Source organism: Pelodiscus sinensis, chromosome 27 (assembly GCF_052426305.1).
Source record: "Pelodiscus sinensis isolate ZL-2025 chromosome 27, ASM5242630v1, whole genome shotgun sequence".
Classification (NCBI taxonomy): Eukaryota; Metazoa; Chordata; order Testudines; family Trionychidae; genus Pelodiscus; species Pelodiscus sinensis.
In genome coordinates, this window is record NC_143078.1 from 14,179,787 (window position 1) to 14,202,653 (window position 22,867).

General features: G+C 45.7%; 1 protein-coding gene and 1 long non-coding RNA gene across 7 annotated transcripts in view; one reads left to right on the top strand and one right to left on the bottom strand.

The window, feature by feature from the left end:
- Window positions 1-22,867, top strand: part of PPP1R12B (protein phosphatase 1 regulatory subunit 12B) — a 151,681-nt gene that overhangs the window by 88,867 nt on the left and 39,947 nt on the right. For 5 of the 6 annotated variants that reach the window (XM_075910196.2, XM_075910200.2, XM_075910194.2 and 2 more), the window contains 2 exons: window positions 348-460; window positions 5,469-5,510. In XM_075910196.2, coding sequence (XP_075766311.2) covers window positions 348-460; window positions 5,469-5,510 — 155 coding nt within the window. The remainder of the gene's footprint in view (window positions 1-347; window positions 461-5,468; window positions 5,511-22,867) is intronic. The other variant, XM_075910199.2, reaches the window with a different exon arrangement.
- LOC142820890 (uncharacterized) lies at window positions 5,309-8,473 on the bottom strand. Its single transcript, XR_012897851.2, has 3 exons — window positions 8,234-8,473; window positions 7,034-7,143; window positions 5,309-6,479 (listed from the first exon to the last, which is right to left on the bottom strand). It is a non-coding gene; the product is annotated as an uncharacterized LOC142820890 (long non-coding RNA).

Below are 22,867 nucleotides of genomic sequence, written 5' to 3' on the forward strand. Positions count from 1 at the left end.
CAGAAAAATCAGTCGGGGCTGGAGGCAGTGTGGGGTGGAGGAGCTGGAGTGCCTGCTTGGAATCGCCAATGCTGGGGAAGGCCCTAAACCTTGGGGGCCAGATCCAGGCAACCCAGGGGCTGCCTTCGGCCCCCAGCCTGTAGGTTCTCTTCCTCTCTCCCGCCTCCCTTCCCCCCCATTCTGGGGGAAAGTGTTAGGTGTAGGGGGAAGACTCATGTGTAACATCCGGGGTATAATACATCACCAGCCCTTTTGTTGTAGCAAACCAGTTTGAAAGGGTCCCTGGGGCTTTGAGAAGCACTCGTGTGAGGCAGGTAAAGCAAAGCAGTCTCTCCTTGTTTGGCTAGAGTGTGACGATCAGGATGTAGACGACAGATCTCCCAACAAGCAGTCCATCCGCGAGAGGCGGCGGCCCAAGGAGAGGCGGCGAGGCACTGGGATCTCTTTCTGGACAAAAGATGTGAGTGATCTTGCTGGGGTGGGAGAAAAGGGAATTGATTCGGCAGGGTTCAGAATGAATTTGCTCTTGGTTTCGGAATGGACGGCTGCGTGTGGCGGCTTAGCTCCTTTTCACTTCATGCAAACGGAAATGTGCCAGCGATGTTGGCGCAAAATCTCTTTGAGCCTCCTGCTTGTGGAGAAGAGTCCTGTTCATCACAGGAGCCCTCCTGTAAAAGGGGAGCCAGGCGCCAGCCTGCAGCACTATGGCTCAGCCGGGAGACCGGTTACTTTATTTTGGCACCATCTGATAGCACTCTGGTAATCCAGTTTGCCTCTCCGGGTCCCCAGATCATTCACACTGGTGGCTTCAGCCTGCTCGCCGTGTGGTAAGTGGGAGCTGGGACAAGTGCAGAGTCCACTATCTATCGATCTGCCAGTTAGACTCCCGCATGGGGCTAGCTTCTCTCCATTTGTGAGCAAAAGGGCTGCCAAGGGCATTGATCAAATGTCAGTAACAAGACGGTCCCTTCTGGTACGGACCTCTGCTTTGATGCTTCCCAAAGGAGCTGTGCAAGACATACAAGGGCAGCTTTGTCCTATTTCCCACATTGGCAGCCCATTGCAAGGACACAGCATGAATGAAATCCACCATCTGCTGCAGCGCAGAGCACTGCAACCCGCTCCCTGGGCTGCTTCTAGCCTCACCATTGGGGACAAGCCAAGCAGGGCTCTGTCTGGAACACCTCGAGTGCCTAATGAGTGTTCTGCAAGTGCCCTGTCAAAGCAGGGAAAGGCAGCCTTTCCCTGGGGGAGTCAATTGCCACATGAGCGTCCGTGTGCTCCTAGCACTGCTCAGGAACATGGTAGCAGCCTGTTGGCCATAGGGAAAAAGGGGAGTCGCTTCTCTTCCTGCCCATTTGTTCTGCTCGGGGTTCTGCGCAGAAAGCCAACGCAAACGGAGTAATGTCGTTCTGGGAAGAGCTTGATTCAGGGCAGACGCAGGATGCCGAGGAGGTCAGACAGTCACGAGGATGAGTGGCATCGGGTACAGGGGCACATCTTAGAAGGTTCCAGGATACTGCCAAAATGGAAACTTGGCGTTGCAGCGGTTCACTTCACATGGGGACTTCTGAGCTTGTCCACAGGCATGCGTCAGTGCTCCACGATGCAGGTAACCCGTTCGATGGTGCTGTGTCTTACCTGTAGGCAAAGACCTAGCTCAGATTGCTTCTCCTCTGCTCCCACAACGGGTGAATGCAAAGGATGATTTTGTTGCTAGATCTCCCCAGTTCAAGTTCAGGGAATGGGTATTGGAAAGAACACATGGAGGTCTCCCCTGTTCCCTCCAGGGGGAATGGACATGTTCTGGCTGTGCCAGGCAGGGTCTGATAGGGTTTTCATAGCAGTTGGGAAGGAAGAAACATGATCAGCCCCACCCCAGAGAGTGTCTTCTGTCCTGGGTAGAGTAAAATGCCATTTCTTTGGGCACAGCCACCGAGAGGGAGATGAGCAGCAGCACTTCATGTGGCAGGAATCGGACTAGCAGAGGGGCTCCTGTACCCCGAAATCTCTAAGTCACTTTGGTAAGCCGAGAACTGGCTTGTTTGCCTCTGGAAACAAGAGAGTGTCCAGCAGCCTGTCAGGATTCAGGAGGTGAAGCGGGATGACTTCTCAGCTGGGCACGGTCACTGTGTCTTCCCACCGTCTCTGCTGCGTCCAGGACAGTACAAAAGCTAGCCCGGAGGGAGCAGCAAGTGCCTCTGTTCATGCCTTTCTGGCTGCAGTGCTCAAACCTGGCTGTCCAAGCATTGGGTCTTGGGCTGTCATCTGACAAAGGACGTCTGCTATTACAGACTCATAGGGCTGGAAGAGATCTCGGGAGGTCCAGTCCTCCAGCGGGACCAAGCAGGCTGCAATCAATACTGGGATGAAGTGCTCATTGCTTTCATGGATCCTAAAGGAGACGTCAACAAACAGAACTTATTCAGCTGGCTGGTGCAAAGCCCCTAGTTTAACTGCCGTGTTAGAGTGGTGAAACGTGCCCTCAGGTGCCTCCAGATGGGTCTATTATGGTTCTGAAAGTCCAGCCGAGTCTGTCGTGTCACATTCCCAGCACTTCCAAGGAAATTGATTCCGTACAAATCCCAACACTAAATGGTTCCTTGAAACATCAACCTTATTCCAACCCTGCAAGGTCACACCATGGCCTTAGTAAGGAGCAGACTGAGGTACCAGTGTAACCCCAGTTGTGCATCCTATCCAGTAGAGCAGGCCTTTCCGGTCAAGGGAGGTTTTTATCTGCAGTTGGGAGGTCTCTTGAAGCTGACCCTGTATTATTCTAATTCAGACAGCCCACACAACTGCCATGGGATACTTTTCTCCACGTACATTCCTTTGGTTAGGCCTCTGAGCCCAGTCCTGAGGAGTCTCAGGATGGAGTAGTCCATGTTTTGGGTATTGAGCTGCTAGATGGCATTGGCTGTCCAGGTTCTGTGCATTGGTCGTCCAATCTTAACCAGAGCCATCTTGCTTCTTTTGGCAAAAGTCTTCTCCACTCCATACTGTGCAAGGCAAGAGGGAGATGAAAGTGTATCTATGCTCTACCTTGTTCCAAGGACCATCCCCCTTCCCACCGTGGAGGCGTGCTGCTATGAAAATCCCATTGTAATGAATCTGTGGACCTTGGTGTGCAGAATGGGACTCTTTCATCTGGGCTTACCTGACATTTTCTTTCTTTGAGTAGCAAGAGCTACAGTTCCAGCTCATCCTGGAGACCAACAAATCATTCAGAATAGAGCTGGAAACTGACATCAAAGGGTTTGAGTTGGTCCATTCCACCTAATGACAATGTCCTGCAGCAGGAGAGATTGCTAGTGGTTTCCTTCAATTTCCTGACACCGTCATAAGGACCTAACCACATCCGCCACACCATCAGGGGCTCGTTCACCTGCACGCCTGCTAGGGCGATATGTGCCGTCATGTACATTGGCCAAACCAGACTCTCTGTGCGGAAGAATAAATGGACACATCAGACGTTCAAAGCATTCCATAGCCAGTAGGAGAGCGCTTCACTTCAATTTCCCTAGACACCCAGGACCAAACTTGAGTTGCCATATTTCAGCAAAAAAACCTTCAAAACCACTGGACTACTCATACAAACGTGACACCATCAAACTGGGCCTGAATAGGGATGGAGTGGCTGGCTCACTACAAGAAGTAATTTCCTCCTCCTGGTGTTCTCAGCATCTTATCCACGGTTGGGAACAGGCCATGTCCACCCTGGTGGAATTACCTCACTAGAACTGGTCCTCCGCGTAGGAGGACCTCCCTCTTTGCACGTGTGTATGCACCTGCCAGACTGAAGTTTGTGTCCTCCACCTGACGAAGTTGTCTCCAGCCCACGGAAGCTCTTGTCCAAAGAAATGTCAGTCTTTCCGGTGGCCCAGGACTCCTTGCTGTTTAATACAATGTAACTTAGGGTCATTTAGATCTACTGGCCTGGCTGTGGAAGTCATGGCAACTGAAGGGGAGTGTTGGGAGGCAGACCAATTCCTTGGTGATGGAGAGGTCTGATTCTGCTCCAAGATACTTCAGCCTACCTGCAACAGCTCTTTGGGCCTTCTGACTCGAGGAAAGGAAATTTTTAGGTAAACCCAGACATTTTCCTACTAATAAACGGGGACAACTATATTGTGACCAGCACTCCCATGTCGTTACAGAAGTTTGCCTTATAAGAAGGCTGTAGCAGCAGCAGCACTGTGTATAAACTACTGTTGGGAACAGTATTCCCGATAAGCTGAGCGCTTGAGCAGCTACCCAAGAGAGATTGAAATGCCACCCAGCTGATTAGCAGAGAGCCAATAGCCAGCATCATGTGTTTCTACTGGTGGTGCATATCCACACATACCTTGGCACATAACAAAATTTATTCTGCACATGGAACAATTACCGGGAATATTGCTTGGGAATATTTCCAATACAATTCAAACTGGCAATCTCCATGTGGCCTTTCATATGACACTAAGGAAAGTTTGTATGTTACTGTCCACTGAGCAACACAGGATGAGAACAGACTGATTTTAGACTTAAAAGCTTTCCGTTTGTTATAAGCAAAACAACTCACTGTTTAAAAATATAATTCTCCTCTACATGGTTAATGGCCGGTCCATGGACCTAGCATTACATGATGCTGAAACGTAACTCTTTTTTCTGAAAAGATGAAAAGTTCAGCCATTCAAATGGCTTGTTGGTTAAACAATTTTCCTTGAATGTGTCTTTCTGATAGACTAATGACTCCTGTAAAATTTGTATGCAGTTGTGTTATAGCCGTGTTGGACCCAAGGTATTAGCAAGACCAGGTAGATACAGTAATATCTCTAGTGGGGCCAATTTCTGTTGGTGAGAGACAAGCTTAAGAAAAGCTCTGTGTAAGCTTGAAAGCCACCCCCCCACCCCGAAGTTGATCTAGTAACAGTTATTATCCACTTTGTCCTCAAATGGGAGGTAATTGGAGAACTTCTGAAATACCATCTCCTGCCTTTGAGAATATGGCTACCGATTACTCTTTAAAAAAAAAAATGGTCCTGTAGCACCTTAGAGACTAACCAAAAAATGTGTAGATGGTATGAGCTTTCTTGGGCACAACCCACTTCTTCAGATGACAAATATGGAGCAAGAGGCACAGAGGTTGAATTATAATTCAACCTCTGTGCCTCTTGCTCCGTGTTTGTCCTCTGAGGAAGTGGGTTGTGCCCCTGAAAGCTCATACCACCATCTTTTTTTTGTTAGTCTCTAAAGTGCTACAAGATCATTGTTGTTTTTTTAGTTAGTCTGAGGGGCGGCCATGTTAGTCTATTGATTACTGACACTTAAAGCTCCTTTGTACAAGTCCTGATCTCAAAAGCTTTCCCTGGTTACCTAGATATTAGGAATTGGCACCTCTCTTCAAAACCCTAGTCACCTAAATATCTGGAAATCCAAACCTGTTGACCCTACATGGCTGAGTCCCTTTTCTTCTTTCTCTCCAGGATGACGAGGTTGATGGGAATGAGGAAGCAAAGGAGTCTCGGGTAAGCGAGGAGCCAACGATGTACAATGCCTTAATACCTACCTTACTGTTACCTAAATTTTGCTGGCAGCAGGACTGCTGTGAATTGACTTGTGAGTGTATCTTTCTGAGGAGCACTGTACATCTGGGCCTGGTATTTGCTCTAGCTTTGTGAAGCAGATTGCTTGCTGATCTTTTCTCAGGAAGATACGGGGTGCATACAGCTTGTCTGCTGTTCTCTGGGGTCCCTGTCTGATCCTCAAGAGAACCTGTAGGGCTGTAATAGAGGTTGAGAGGCTGTAGTAGGGATTTAATACGCTCTTTGTTGGAACAGAGTCTGAACAGTGTGTATGAAGCAAGCAGAAGGGTTTATTAACACATAGCGCTGGTGGAGTGTCACTTCGCTTGTTAGGCTTTGGTGAACACTGCCAGACAATAGGTTACAGTGGATTATATAAGATGCTGATGGGCAGGAGTGGTCTAAGGCCGGCTGCGGCAGCTGGCACCCCAGGTGGAAGGTGCAATCGGCGCCCCCGCCTGCATGGCCGTCAATGGCCGTGACGTCATCATCGGGCGCCCGGGCTGGCGGTGCTCTAGGCAACTACCTAGTTTGCTTAGGCTCACGGGCCACCCCTGCTGATGGGCAGATTAAGTGATTGGGGGGAAGATCCCAGACCACCTTGATAGGTGCTAACCATGAGGCAAAATAAAAGCAATAATCTAAAGGTTACATAGTGTTTTCTGTCCATAGCTTACAGAATATCTTATGTCTATTTAAACAAATACTTAAACAAAGCAGACCTCAGTTGTCAATTATGTTTTAAGTGGCGATGTGTCTGTTAGTGTCAGAAAGGTATCTTTGCAGGGAGAGGGGTCGAAATCTATCCAAGTGCAAGAAGATGGACATTGTACCCAAAGGACTGAAAGTGAACAATCCATTAAGATCAACATGCTGTACTGTTTGCAGGGATGTGATCCATTGGTGTTGCACCTGGGGGATTAAAGCAGAGGCAATAAGGATACATGACAATTGCACATTTCTTCCTAGCACCATTGAATGTGTTATGTCCTGTCTCTCACCCGTAGGGCCTTTCCCTGGGATGTAACTGTCTTATGCAGTTATCTTTACGGCTACATTTTTATTTCTTATCTTTATGATGACCTTCCTTCCATGGGCTAAGTTGGAGGCGGCGGGTGGGGGGGAGAGAACCTGTTCCAGACTTGAAATTTAGAATAGGGGTTCTTATCAGAATATCATAGCCTGCCTCAAATTTTTACCCTGCACTCTTCAAAGGCTGACTAAAGTGTCCGAGGTCTGTGGCTGTCACTCAGACGGTAAGGAAAGCAGATCTCTCAACTCAGAAGGTGGCTGAATACAGTAGGGAGGGTTCATTTTAATTTAGAAAACAAGGATATTTTTACCTCCCATGTCTGCCCCTTGTCGCCTTCTGAGTCTCCTGTCCCCTGCGACTGGAACAATCTTGCCAAGTTCCTCCTCTCCCTCAAACCCTTTCTTCTTTCTTTTGTTGTAGTCGTCAGACTTACCATTGTTTTGGTCTTGCCTGGCATGGGCTGAGATCTGTTTGGGGTCAGGAACATGTCTTGGTCTGTTGGGCAGTGGCTGTTCTGAAGCCATCAGTGCAACCTTTGTTAGACTGGGAGAAAAATAGCTGTTCAAGGCATAAGGTGCCAGCATGGACATATGATTTTATTGTTTTTTAAAAGAAACCAAGTTAATTCACTCCAAACTGCTGTCCCAGATCAGTTTGTAGCATGCTAGTTGGTGGCTTTGTGGTGTAATCAGTTACTGAGGGATCCATATTCAATTCTGTGGAGGAACACTTGAAGCTTTCTTTGTTGTGGATGCTTGTCCTCTTTTTCCCTTCCCCTCTCTGCCCCTTCCTCCCCCCCCCACACACACACACTCCACTATCCCCACAGTGTGCATGAGCTCAGGGTTGTGGGAACTAAACTCATTCTCAGGCACCAGAACTGAGAGCAGGCATCTGAACCAGGGGGAGGAAAAGGTGTAGATTGAGACGAGGAGTTGAATGAAGCTAAGGCAGATGGAGGGAGCCATTTGATGGGGAAGGCACGTGGGAAACAGATCTTGTGAGGTGCTGGGGTACAGAGGGAATGGCTGGATGGAGTGGAGAGGAGGGTCAGAGTAGCCCTGGGATGAGACACCTGAGCAATGGAGGTTTGGACTAGGTAGGCAAGCGGGATGATGCTGGAATGGGGAAGATGCATGACCTGGGCAGGGGAGGGGACAAGGCAGAAGGGGTCAAGAGCGAAGAAGGCAGGCAGAAGACTCTGGACCCACTAACTGGCACACCCTTCTGGGCCTGGACTGGAATCCCGTAATCCCATGCCCCACCCGTTCTTCTGCTGTTAGTCAATATCTGTGAAACCCATGGGGTAAAGTCCCATCCCCGCCTCGCGCACCCCCACCCCCGGTAGTCAATATCTGTGAAACCAATCATCCCATCGAGGGGTGATAACCTACTACTGCTAACGGTTGCTCTCTCTGCTAAAGTGACAGAGGTCTATGTGGTGGATCTAAGGGTTCTAAATGGAATTTCTATATTAGTTTGCTTTTTTTAAAACAACCATTAAATTATGCAAACTGTTTTTAAAAATCCAAAGATTCTCCTTGCGAACATCAGTCACTCAAAACCTAGGACATTCCGGAGTTAAGGTCATTTTTATCTTAACCCCCATTGTGCATCTGCATTATGTGGTTACCATATTTTGTTTTTCCACGGGAGCCCTGTCTTCAGTCTCTTTGCCTCTGCCTGTCTTGTCCAGGTGTCTTGTCTCAGTCTCCTGCTCCAGCCAGTCCTGGGTCACTCTCTGGAAGATGCTGCACTGACTGACGAGAAGTTATAGCTGTTTCTGTGCTGAAAGCAATATTTGGCCCGGGGTAAAGAATGCAGAGTGTGGGTCTGTGCTGCTGATTGGAGAGAGTTCTTACCACTGGGTGGGTCTTGGAATCTGGAAGAGCAACAAATATTTGGACTTGGATAATCTTTGAGGATTTTGTTTGGGCAAAAAAAGATGGAAGAAAAGTGCCACTTAAAATAGCGAATTTTATGCCATAAAACTAGAATAAAGGTCGTGATCCAGAGAGAAATTTATTTTCCAGCATTTCTTTTCAGTGGAATTCTGTGTGGCATAAAAATGTACCTTGGCCAAAAGTTCCAAAGCTGGTCCAAGGGGCATTTCAGCTTTTTTTTTTTTTTTTTTGTTTTGTTTAAATAACACTCAATTCTGGGCCAAGTATGTGTCTCAGTTCAGGCGCCAGCCTATAAAGTTTTCTGACAATGCAGCATTGTAAAGTGATACTTTCTCTAAACCTGTCCTGTCTATAAACACACCGGAGCACCTTGAATGATTACATGGTATCATTATAACCTTCTAGGACAATGAGAGACAACAAGAAAAAGCCTGTTTGCATGAACTTTTTTATTGGCCCAGAGAATACTTCACAACAGTCATGTTAATGGACTGAGCAGAAAGGGATCTAGGGGTCATAGTGGACCACAAGTTGAATATGAGTCAACAGTGTGATGCTGCTGCAAAAAAAGCAAATATGATTCTAGGTTGTATCAACAGGTGTGTTGTAAGCAAAACTCGTGAAGTCATTCTGCCGCTCTACTCTGCACTAGTTAGGCCTCAGCTGGAGTACTGTGTCCAGTTCTGGGCGCCACATTTCAAGAAAGATGTGGAGAAATTGGAAAGGGTACAGAGAAGAGCGACAAGAATGATTAAAGGTTTAGAGAACATGACCTATGAAGCCAGGCTTCATGAACTGGGCTTGTTTAGTTTGGAAAAAAGAAGATTAAGGGGGGACATGAGAGCGGTTTTCAAATATCTAAAAGGGTGTCACAAGGAGGAAGGAGAAAATTTGTTCCTCTTGGTTTCTGAGGACAGGACAAGGAGTAATGGGCTTAAAGTGCAGTAAGAGAGGTTTAGATTGGACATTAGGAAAAAATTCCTAACTGTCAGGGTGGTCAAATATTGGAATAAATTGCCAAGGGAGGTGGTGGAATCTCCCTCACTGGAGATATTTAAGAACAGGTTAGATAGACATCTGTCAGGGATGGTGTAGACAGAGCTTGGTCCTGCCTTGAGAGCGGGGGGCTGGACTCGATGACCTCTTGAGGTCCCTTCAAGTCCTATGATTCTATGATTTAGACAGAAGTGAGTCACAGTTATGGGTTTAGCACACTTCTGTTTGTATTGAATGTTATCCTATTATTACTTAAAGTTTCCCAAATATTCGAAACTGTTGCACTACCGCTGTCCAGCCAAACTCTGTTCCACAACATTTACCTTGGAGTGCCTGCTGTCTGTAGCACAGTGGCATCTGACGAGGCTGTAGGAGCTTGTATGCTGACTCATTTTTATTAAAAAGTATCCTGGAAATGCAGCACTTCTACAGGAGAAGCGAGAAATGCAAAGTGAAATCTGATGTATCTGAGAATCCTTTCATTAAACTGCAGCTTCCGTGTGGCAGCATTACAGTTACTGCAAAACCACAGCTTTGGTGTGTGTGTGTGTGGGGAGAGGTTAATCAAACTCACTACTTTAAGAATACATGTACTTCAAATCCAACGAGTCCAGGAGTTCTCCAACTTCGTCCCCCTTCCCCCGCTCTTCTGACAGCAGGAATTACCATACAAGCCCAGAAAGACAAAATCAAGGTCTTCAGCTCCAGGCAGGGGGCCAGTAACCCGGCCCTGTTGCTAAGTGGAAGCCCTTGGCCTTTAGTCCTGGCTGGTTGGACTCGGGCTTTCGCTTTGGCTCCAGCCCCAGCAGCTCTAAGCCTGCCCTGACAACCCCATTAAAATGGGTTTGCAGCCCACTTTGGGTCCCCATCCACAGTTTGAGAACAGCTGAGCTGGCTGTATTTAGTGCACAGGCCTGGCTCCATTACAAAGATGCTATCTGTAACAGTAGGCTTGCACATTTGAATAGCCCCGCAAACCCATCATTTTGAACCATGCTGGAATCTGTCCTCCTCCTCCTCCTCCCTTTCTCTACTTCAAATAAGGAAACTGTTGTACTGCCCAGGAAGTTCCTAGGCTGCCGCTGCCCTTTTAGGTGAAGGGAGAGTCAGTCTACATCTTGAGTTCTCCTCTGCCTGGGATCGGATTGCCTAATATGGTAAGGTATGCCCAAGGCACAGGCTGTTCTTTGTCTAGATACAAGAGAGAGGTGAGGCCTTTAGTGACTTGATATCAAAGGGAAACCTGCTATCTAGATGGGCACAAAGTGTTCACTTGTACCATAACTTCCTGGTACCAACCAGTTTCATGCACTGTTCCTCGTTGGGAAATTGTAAGGGTGGAATATTTACCACCGTGTATTCATTTCTAGCGCACATGGGGGAACGACATGGGAGGGAAGCCATCCTGGCCCATGGCCAAGGCAGTGTGGGCGGAACTGGGTCACTTCAGATGAATACAGTGAAATAAGGCACTTAATCCTGAACAGAATAAGGAGAGGTCTCAAACTTTGGCTCTGTCCAGCCCTGTTCCCAACACACATGCCACAATTGATCGTACATGCTTCAGAGACAGTGTTTGTCATCTCACTGAGCGCAGTTAGCAACATTATAGCTGAGTAAAAGTTGAGGCTAAAAATGACAGCAAACCAGTCTGCAACAGCATTTAACCTTGGAGCCCATAACAAATTTAGGGATAGAGAGGTTATTTTTGTAGTACCCTGGCTGCCTTAGCAGGGCACTATAAAAATGTTTATCTCCTATGTATTTATTTCTAAAGCTTGACTTTTATCTGCACAAATTATCGCTCTCGTACATTTTGGCCAGCCCTGTGACCCTCAGTTGCTTTTTCTTAAAACATTGCTGTTTGGGAAGGAAGTCTGACTTCCTATTTATGGCTTAGTATGATACAGCATGGAAATCATTGGCCTGTAGGCTACAGTAAAAGTGAAGTGGCAAGTGGTTAATTCCTGTTAGGCACCAGGCATATGGTAATCTCTGTTTCTGTGAAAAGATGAGTAATGCACACCCATTGGTTCCATGTAGAACAAATGTTATACCTGCCCCTCTTCAAACTGCCTCCTATAATTACCCATGTCCTGACTCTGGATGAAATATGCTTCGTGAAGGCAAGCAAGCCAAAGCCATTTTGACTTGGCTCTGTGTCCAAAGAGAGGCCAAACCAGAGAATAATTCTAGCAGTGCTCTCTGGAGTTCCCACTGACCTTGTTACAAGATTGTGGTTATAGGTTTCTGCGTCTGGCTGGCTCCAAAGAGTAGCCTTGTGCTTCAGCTCCTTGGTTTAATGCTGTACCCTCAGACGTTCAGTCTAGCCTGAACCTACTAGTCTGCCGAGGTTGTTTCTAAGGTTGGGTTTGATGTCCCTTAAGTCGTGACTTCAGCCTTGGACATTCATACATTGCTTATATTATTGCTGGTGCATAGGCCTATGATTTAAAAGTAACTTTATCATAGATAATTGAAATAAATTACTTTTACTTTAAGAATTATCAGAACACTTATGAGCTTAAAGCTTCCAAACAAAAATTAACAAGATGTTCATTTACAGTATCCAATTATCTTTGTAGTGTTAACTTATTTTGCTTTTCATCTTTATTGTTTTATGAATTCCCTATCTCTGTTTGTAACTTAACAGTCCAGCATTTGTGTCAACTTACAGTAGCCTGGAGGTGAGGACTTGACTTATCCAGAAGTCTGATTTGTTCAGGAAGGGACTAGTAAATGTCTGGTGTCAATGTGAGTGTCATGTTGAGATTTGTAACACTGTACGGGTATATTTCTTGAAGACTTGTAGGGGTTTTGTCCAAATAGTGGAAGGAAATGGTTTCAGACAACACTGGCTCATACTTTTCCTAAGTAAAAATATCTTCCGTTTCCTTTATTCATTCCCTGAAAGTTAACACAATCATTGTAATTGTGTGGCAAAACTCCTCGGCAGCTGTCAGTCCTAGCTGCCTACAGGATAATATACGACTTGGTGTATACAGAGAGCATAAGAAAATGGAGAGACTGCATTGGTTTGTGGCTTGTAAGTGGAACAAAAAGGGTACTGAGAACTCTTTGGGGGGCGAGGGGGAGGTAAAAACTGACCAAAAACCTACCTGTAAAGGAAGAATTGTTCTAAATTATTTCAGTGTCTAGATGCGACTTGTCGCTTGAGTCCTTTGAAGGTCATTCTCCTTGTTCTGAGGCACTAGCTATATTTTTCCCCTGATAGCTAATTTGTGCAAGAGTCCTCGTAATTGAAATGTCATTATTGATTATACTCTGATAAACGTAGACTCCTCATTCTGCAGGTCAGCATTGCTTTGTGTTGCATAGTCTGCCTTACCGTATTATAAAATGTAAATTCCTTAGTCTGCACAGTTCTTTACTGACAGTCTTCCAGTCTGGTCTGCCTGGGCCTTGGTAATAGGGGTTCGTTTCTTTTGGTGCTAGTACAGAATGGCACTTGGGTGCCTGTTGCAGAAAAGCTTTCCCACTGCTCCTCGTTTCAGCTACTTATTTCTAGGCAAACTTAATCTCTATGGAAAATTGCACCAATAGTTGAAAGGATGGGCCATGCTGATGGTCTTGATACAATATAGGCAATGTGATCCTTTAAAGATCAAAGTATAGCGTTTGCAAGAAATCATAGATTTTCAAGTGTTTTTAAGGAAAAGACAAATATCCATTACCTTAAGCCAAGGTTTTCAAAAGCTGCTAGAGACTTTGGCTGTCAAAAGTGCCTTAAAGGGGTCTAACTTTCAGTAAACCTTAGAACCAGTCCTCAGAAAATCGAGTCCCTTTTGAGGTGTATCAAGATGGGTGCCCAAAATCACTATTCACTCTTGAAAATCTTGCATCTAGGTTTTGCCATGGTCTTGGAAATGTCCAGGGTAGTGAGACTGTACGGCAAGAACTTATCTGACAAAGGATAGCTAAGTACTAGAACAGGCTTCACAGGGAGCTTCTGAAATTCCCATCCCTGTAGATTTTTAAGAGCAGGTTAGACAAACATTTGTGGTCAGAAGTCACCAGTGTGGTGACAGGTATCTCGCTCTGTCCAATCACCATAACGGTTCGGCTGTGTGTGTGCTGTATGTTGCATTGGCTCTGTGCAGCTCACCAGCACTGCATGCTCCAAGAGAACCCCCCTATAGGCCCCAGAATCAGGTAAGGTACACAGGCGCCCGACCCAGGCTTATTACCAACAGAGCAGTCTTGGCATCTTGGCTCAGTGGTTAGATACACTAACATACATGCCTTTATCACCAGCTCAGTCAGTGGTGAAACTTTCCACTCCCTCTGGGCTGGACAAGGACAATCACCCTCGATACTTTCTGGTACACAGCTACAAACAAGTTACACAGCTACAAACAAGTTGCACATCACTCCTGATGTAGCAGGGTGCCACCCTCTAATGTGCCTAGGTGCCACCCACCTTGTATGTGGTTGTTCGGTCAAATCGTTATGGTGTAGTGCTGAACCCTATCCCGATCCTGGGTCAGTATGTTCCTGTTGTCTGTGGGGAGTGTGTTGGTACCACGACGTTTCCTAACAAGGGGTTCTGATGCTACCCTTCTGGAATGGATTTGCATCTTGTGCCTACTACCGGATGTATGTTTCTGTAATATCGGCCCTGTTCCTGCCAGAGCTTGCCTGCTCACAGCTCAACTTCGCTTCCTGTTAGCAACATCTTGCTAACCTTTACCTGGGCTCCAGGTCTCTGGAACCTGGGCCTGTGTTCTAGCCCCTCTTCCTACTACATCTGTTGTGGTGGTCTAGGGTTACTTGGTCCTGCTTCTGTGCAGGGGGCTGGACTAGATACCCTCTTGAGTTCCTTTGTAGGCCTACATCTCTCCAATTCTGATTATACTGTGTAAAGAATTTCTTTATCATCAAACATTGCTGGAAACTCTTACTGGGTTAGTGATAGTAGTGTCTCTTTGCTTGTTATGAAACTCCCGTTAATGTACTTGAGGGGAGGAAGTCAATATCTAGGTCTCCCTCAGGTCTCCTAAAGCGCTTTGTTACACGAAGATTATAACCTGTTGGTCTCACTCAACATATGTCTGAAAAGTGGGAAAATGTGGAGGCCTGGGTGTAGGACGAGATTGTCATCTTGGACGTAAATGGCAGTGGTAGCGTCTTTCTAGCATTGTACAAAAGGGGATGTGCAGGAGGAAGTGACATCAGCATAGAACCCGATACTATAGTCTACCCCAAGTAGGCACCCGAGTTCCTTGGAAACTGGAGGACCTTTGCCCTGCTTGACAGGGAGAGCCCTCCCTAGCATACACTGCTCTTCTGGTGCTCTGGAGAAGGCTTGTATGAGGCACAGGTGCTGAATTGTCACCTTTCCTAAGCAGCACGGCTGGGTTCATTTCAGTGTGCTCGTTTATATAGTTGTGTGCTCGGAAGTAGGCGAAGTCCAAATCAAGTGCTTTTTGTTTCCAGGCTTACTAAAAGGGAAGGTGGGTGAGTTAATCTCTTGTCTCTAATATCCTGAGATCAGCATGGCTACAGCTGCCCTACATACTAACAAGGCAGGCATATTTGAAGTATTTCAGATGGGTTCCATCCTCCGTGTCACCCTGGTTATTTCCATACACAAATGAATAGGAAAGGCAGTTGGGTGGGAGGTGCATGGAATCTGATGCATCCAGAGATGAAGAGAATAAAACTGTGTGTTAAGCATATTAATAGCCCTCTGAGGTTTTCATCTGTCTGTTTACATTCTGAGCTCTCCTCTTCTGGAGAGTTCCTTTTAAATTAAAAGTGCTGCATTTGCATCTGGTTACTGCTGTGTTACTTGGGCCAGGAGTACACTTTCCCAGTACGGCCCTTTAGCAATTTTCTGTAAACGTACGTTCCTTTATTTCTTTGACTTGTTACGACTTCATGCATCTCTGTAACGAGAGCGACACTAACATTTCCCATAATGTAATCTTTGTTGAGCTCTTGGTAGAAAATACAATACACTGAGCAAATGCTGTTTAGTCATGAGCGTGGAACGTGGAGTCACTCGCATGTGTATTGTTCTGACCTGGGGTTGCATCCGGATAGCGTAAAGCAGCAGTGCTGTTTTGGGGAGGCCGTGTTCGGATTGTACAGTTGCTGCTTCACTTTTCTGGGGAAAATGCAGAACTGATTCCGTGGCATGAACCTGAATGCGGAAAGACTGATTGACAGTTTATTTTTTTTACTGCCTTTTTGCTGCCTGCCTGAAATCAGCATTTCATCTCCGCCTGTTCCTAATGAGTCGGTAATCTTGGCTCCGTGTCAGCTGGGACCCAAGGTTCTAACTGGCATGGAAATCAAACTAAGGCTAGAAGTGAGCCCTCCTGAGATGAAGGCACAATGGGGCTGATGGTCTGAGCTCTCTGTCTGCCTAGAATGGAATTAGAGCAGCAGTCTTAGAACTATTTTGGATAGAATAGGCATTTCCCATTCCAATCGTCCTGTAACAAGCAGTCTGGTTCCCAACATGCATGCAGTTGTTGGTGTTAATTGCAGGCACCCAGCAAGTTATATTTTGCTATAATTTCCTATTGCTGTCTTTCCAGGTGTTAGATTTACAAACACAGGAATTCCCTCTCCAATCCTCTTCTTGTTCCTCATGCTAAATAAGTTGGGGGTAATTTCTAGAAGGGGGGTGAGCAACAGATTTCCCCTCTTCTAGTTGCTCTTTTCAAACATACGTTGTGCTTGAATAATGAACAGGTTGTGCCCCCTGCCTCTTCTTTTGGCAGTAATCTAAGTAGTTTGATTAAATACATTTCTCTTCTAAATGTAAACTTTTACAGGTGCTAAGATCCAGTCACTTTCTTGTAGGGCATGTGACTTCTGTTGCTCTTTGCTGCACCTCCCACTGCTTTGTTCAGAAGTCTTGAACTGCTTATGTCAAACAAAGGGCTAAGATGAGTACAGTAATTACTCATTTAACACGTGCCCACTTAACACGTTTTTGCAATAGCACGATTTTTTAAGGGAACGTTTTTTTGAATAACATGACCGTCCCCGAAACAACACACAAATCCCAACTGGTGGACTACTTCGCATGGCGGTGTAAGTTGGTGAAAACAGTGGTAATATGCATGAGCGGATGAATACATGTGGTCACAGCACTCCTCCACTCACTCACTTTGTGTTTCTTTGTGTTTTAACAAACTGCAGGGACTTGTGTTGCTAGATATCGAATGTTGACGTTGACAACCCAGCACTAACAAAAAATTGACTTTGCCGTCATGACCTGAAACGCAACCCCCACCTTTTCCATTATTTTTAATGGGGAAAATGGACTCCGCATAGCACGTTTTCGCTTAGCACGAACATTTTCAGAAACACTTCTCTAGTGTTTAGTAATTCCTCATTTTACACATAAATATGAGTTAGTTTTAGTGCTGATTAAGATCACCTTATGGCTTCCAGCCTTTGTATGAGCAGAAAACAAGCTATTTTATTCCCTCCACAGTGAATGATGGGAATATGTAGGATGGGGAAAGGTACAGCTCCAAGTGTGTGTGTGTGTGTGTGTGTGTGTGTTAGGGCTGTGACTTTGGAGGAGTGGGGGGGGAAAATGGATCCTTTCCTTCCTAGACTGCACATCTGCAAGGCATGTGAGAGTCAGCTCTTGGGAATACCACTGTGTGTACTGCAGACGCAAGACTAATCACTGGCACATTTCGTATTCCATGTATGGGAAACTACTGTAGTGCCTCCCCATGTTTACAGCAGAGCCTAGTGCCAGCCCGAGAATTTTTTTGTTGCAGTCTGCTCAGCCCTCTATTTCTGGACATAACCTTGTTTGGTTCTAAATAAACCTCACCCCACAGTATTTGTATTAACCCTACCTGGGGGAGTGCTACAGGACTGTTCGGTTTGGTTTTGTTCCCTGCACTAGGGATGTAAAATTCAGTTGAATTGGTTAACCAATTAAACGTTTGGTTAACCAATGAAAAGGGGAGGGCATGTGAGGGGCCCCTCCCGCCCAGCCAGAGGAGTCTATCCTGCCCATCGTGTCCGAGTTGGAGTGGGTCTCTCCCTCCCACCACATCCCACCCCGGACAAGGGCAGCTCTGGCTGGCTGGCTAGAGCAGTCCCTGTCTGAAGTGGGCCCCACAGTGGGTAGGGAGCTGTTCCAGCCCTACCGGTTAGCCATGCACATTCCTACCCACCACAGTTATTTCTTCGGAGCCATTTTAAATATACATTTCCCCCCCTATATCGCAAACAAAGGGAAGCTGTTACTGCTCTTGAAGACTTTCCTACATATCTTTTGAGACTAGAAGGCTAACAGCAATACAAGAAACATTCATTCTCTTGGGATAGTCATAAAGCTACCAATCGCCAAATAAGAGATCATCCACTTGCATTATAATAGAAGATTCTAATGCAGTGCTGGCAGAATTTCTGTAAGGATGATGAAAATATGGGAAATAGCATGTACAAGAGTCAGACTTTTATTTGTATGGAAGTTCACTTAAAGGTTCACTGTATTTGTGGCTATTTACAGAACTCCTGTAAGTAATTACAGACTTGTACTCCAGTTACCTGTGTGGCATTCTATCTGGAATTTAGTGACACTGAAGCTACCCATTCTTTCCAGAATGCACTGTTAATCTGTGGAACTCCTTGCCAGAGGATGTTGCAAAGTTCAAGAAAGAGCTAGGTAAATTCATGGAATAGGTCTATCCTGTTAGCCAGGATGGGCACAGGTGGTGCCCATTCCCAGCCTCTGACCAACAGAGGCGAAGGACAACAGGGGAGGGATCACTTGCTGATTACCTTTTGATCTGTATATTCTAGTAAGATTTATAAACCACCAATGTTAAGCACTCATTCTCTACAAATGCTAGTGCCTCTTTCTGTATAGAAGAAAATGGCGTGACTTTTTCTCAATGGAAGACTTTGGCGGGGGAGCGGGGTCTATTCAGTATATGAAAGGCTTCTCAATCATTAGGAATTATATATGCTGGATTTTTTTTATGAAATTGTGATATTGAGGCAGTCCTGCAACTCTTTAACTTCTGACCACATTACAGACCTACACATCACCAATTTACCGACAGGCACTGTTGGGTACAGTGTTAGAATATTGTCCGATTCAATATTGCTCTCTGGTCTCTGCATCTCGTTACCTTTCCATGTATTTTCTGTAAACTTCTTTGATCTCAACATCACTTTGCTATAAACTAAAATGTAAAAAAAAAAAAAAAAAGTGTAGTGGCCTATAGAAGGACAACTGCCAAGGTGGCTTAAGTTCATGAGCTTTGCAGTTTTTACCAAAAACAGTGTTTCAGAAATAAATGGGGCTTTAGACTGTTCTTGTGAACCCTGATTGTGGGTTGTGCCCACAAAAGCGCATGATACCATCTACGTGTTTTGTTAGTCTTTAAGGTGCTGCTAGACCATTCATTGTTTAAGTTTTCCTGGTTACAGACTAACTTGGCTACCCCTCTGAAGCACCTGATTTTAATGTGATGTAAAACTGATTTTGAATATAGGTTTTAAAACTCTTTTCGCGAGTCGGAGTGTGACTAACTGGATAACGTGCATAAGTAAGAGCAAGAGTAGTGAGGGCAGGGACTGGCCTAGATGAACTCTCGAGGTCCCTTCCAGTCCTATGATTCTATTAGGCATTAATGCCTGTGCTGTTGATTTCCAGAAATGATAGAGGTGAAATACCTTTTTAATGCAATCAAATCTAAATTCTATTCCATGGACGTGATTATTGGGTGGTACGTATGCCCTCTCTTGTGCAGTCCAACTCATTGACACTTTTATTGCACATCTTGAAGCAAAGCAGAACAATCACTCATTAGGTCCAAACTCAAAGATGAAGTAGCAGATTCCCTGCCCCAACCACTCCCTCTGCAGCACTCAGCCCCCCCAATCACAGCGCTCACTCCCATCTTAAAACCACTTCCTCTCCACCAGAACTCTTTTTAGGATGCTAAATGGAAAATAGGAGTCACTGAGGGCTCTTGAGCTAACTGACTGAAAAGGCCTATGGTTTGAGCAGCATGTTGGCTAGACCCAGGAAATAATGGTAAAACTGCCAAATTAAACATGTTCAGAAAAATTGGTGTAAAGGGGAGACTTTGCAATTGGTGACGTTGCAAGAGAACTCAGAGCAGTGCACAAAGCTCTTTCCTGTGTGGTAACCTGATCTTGGGGCTTTTTGCTTCATGGAGTCTTCAAGAGTAATGCCCAGGCAATAACTTTGTTAATAAACATCACTATCAGAAACCTGTTCTGGAGCCACCCTCATATGCAAATCCCTGTAAATCATAGAGTACTAGGACTGGAAGGGACCTTGAGAGGTCATCGAGTCCAGTCCCCTGCCCTCATGGCAGGACCCAGTACATCCCTGATAGACATTTATCTAACCTACTCTTAAATATCTCCAGAGATGGAGATTCCACAATCTCCCTGGGCAATTTATTTCAGTCTTGGCAGTTTTACCATCTGGAATTTGGGCATCATGCATTATAGACTGTAGTGTAGAAGCAACATGTTTTTCTCAGAGGTTAGGTTGTGCCGAAATAAATTATATCCGTGGTCACCAACCAGTAGATCGTGATCTACCGGTAGATCTCAGGGGCTCTAAGAGTAGCTCTTGAGCCCTCTCTGAACTGCGCACCTGCGCAGTACATTTACATTAGATTTCCTCATGTAATGTAGGCGGGGCTTCAAGGAAGGGGCGGGGCAGTAGATCTTTGCCTGTTCTGAGACTTAAAAAGTGATCTTGGGTGTAAAAAGGTTGGAGACCACTGAACTAGATGATGCATATTCAATGCTTGTGGGCATTTCAAGCATCCAGGGAAAGGCGGCACATTTTTAGTTGCCTGTACGAACTGAGGGACAATAAGGATTTCAAAGCAGTGCTTTGGAAAAGATGGGACCAGTACTAAAACATTGACCTTTCTCTAACTCTTGTCCACTCTTCAGTGTTTCTCTAGTAGACCTCTAATTCTCTTCAAAAAGGGCTTCCCACATTGTTCAGGGAAGAAATGTTGAAAGGTGTTATGGAGCTGGATTACCGGTGTGCTGTGGGAACACCATTTAATAAACTGTTTCCAGCATCCAGTTCATCATCCCACTTATGGTGAAGAGTTTGCAGGGTGATTTTTCCAGAATAGATTTTGTCCAGTGTCTTCATATCCTTTGAAGGCTTCCAATTTGCTGAGGGCTTGATGCCCTAGGGAGGAAGTTAATTTAGGAAGGCAATCTACGGTGAAAACTTGAGAGCTAACCGGTTTAATTTTTTTAAACTGGGTAAGGGCTTCATCCTAGTTTTTTCTGATACACTGGTGTTGGGTTTGAGCTCAGCACCTTTCCCTGTTAATTAAGTGCGTAAATCTCTGCTCTAATCAGATTGCCATGGTGGTTTGTAGGTATTGTTTGTACCCAATCTTACGTTAGCGTCTTGCCTTTTCTTGAAATACCTGTCTGGGCGGGGGCGCAGGACTGTGTGAAATGGCAGGCTGTGGGAAGGGGCTGAGTGTAATTAAGACCAAATTCATTATATTTATACTTCAGGGAGGATCCGAGTATAAAATCTTTTTCTGTTTCTGCTCTCAACTGCTGCTGAAACGTTGCAAAGGCCCTGCAACTGCCAGGATGGTCTCTCAATGAATGGAGTCTGTCAGTAGGGGCAGTCCATGAGGTAAGCAGAGATGTGTTCTCTGAAATGCCTCGTGTTGCAGACCACCATAACTGTGGCTGTGTCAGTGTACGTCACAGTGATTTGATTGGGACTGGGAACAATACGTAGTGCTATATAATGGCTGCTTGCACATGAGTATTCGCAAAACAATCCAGGCAAAAGGCCCAGTTAGTCAGGGTTAGGCACCAATCCCAAACATTGACTGAGACTGATGCTTCAGGACGTGGTGAATAGCAGACGTGGTGAATGGATAGAAGATCCAGTTTGGATGATAACATTGGGAAAATGGAATGGCATAAGGGAAAATGGAAAGTATAAAAAGCTGGGACGAGCTGTCTTTTAAAGTAGTCCCTTGGTGTTCTTCCCCGTGCCCCCAATATTTTGTCTCATGGGATGGTGGAGAGACACTCTTCCTTGGCATAGGTAGAGAGCACAGAATTCACCGTTGCTTTGGTTTTAATAACTTGGCTGGGAAGGTCACTGCCAATCATTGCACTTAAACTCTGAATTCAGAGCTTTCCCTGTCCCGAGGACTATAGCCACGAATGACTATGAATCACTGCATTGTTCTTATGCCCTGACTATGAGCTACTGTTGGGAAATGAGGAAAGCGAGCACAGCTCAGACTGCTAGAGCCCCACCTTGGTGACTAACACGGATTCCTTCAGACTTGTTACTGTTGTGACTTGCTACGCGAGAGGGTAATGTGAATCATTGCACATGGTTTTCAGGCTTCCTCCTGTCAGACACTACGGTGAGAACACACATGCTGGTGTTCTATGAACTTCCAGTTGGAAAATCACAATAGCACTCTTGCCAGTGGTGATAGAAGGCAGCATTCAAGTCTAGCTAGCGGAGGGGAAGGTTAGTTGTGTGGTCAAGGCACTGGACTGGGGCTTGGAAGAGCTGTGTTCAGGTTCCTGCTCTGCCACACCTCACCCAATTGCTCTGTTTCCATCCCATTCTGTAGGAGGACTGTACTTTCCTCCCTTTGTAGGAGTATAGTCTGGGTACACGAGACCATTTCAAAGCTTTCCCGCTAGCTGTCACTTTGGTTTGCCTGTCCCTTTGCAATCACTGAGATGGCTTCAGATATGCATTCTCCATCCGATAAATGAAGCCAATGCTGTTCCTCCCATTCCAAGGGTGCTATAGAAATTACATCTGTGCTCCCAGCGTGAAGGCAGTCGATAAGGTGAGTGAGTGAAGAATTTCTGTAGGTAAATTCTATATCCTACGTTCTGTGCACTAGTCTCCAGACATGCACACTGCAGGCATGCAATTTGCTACAGAGGGTGGATGTTAGACTAACGGCCAGACATGGAAGTGCTAGAAGCTTGGGAGATCATACCTCAGACACATGCTGTGTTGGACTGCAAGCCTGCTTAACACATGAGACCACTTTAAGGACCAAATCCAGGCATGTAGACTGGAACAGATCTCGAGAGGCCATCTAGTCCTCCACCTTATGTGGAGGCAGGACCAAATGTACCTGGCCCATGCCCGATCAGTGTTTCTCCAACAGTGTTGATTCCACAACTTTCCTTAGAAGCTTAATGTAATACTTAATTATTGTGGGGGCATGTTTCCTAATCTAAACTAAATCCCCCTTCCTGCGGATTAATCCAATTTACTTCTTGTCCTACCTTCCGCAAGCATGGAGAATAATTGATCACTGTTCTTCTTTATTAGCCCT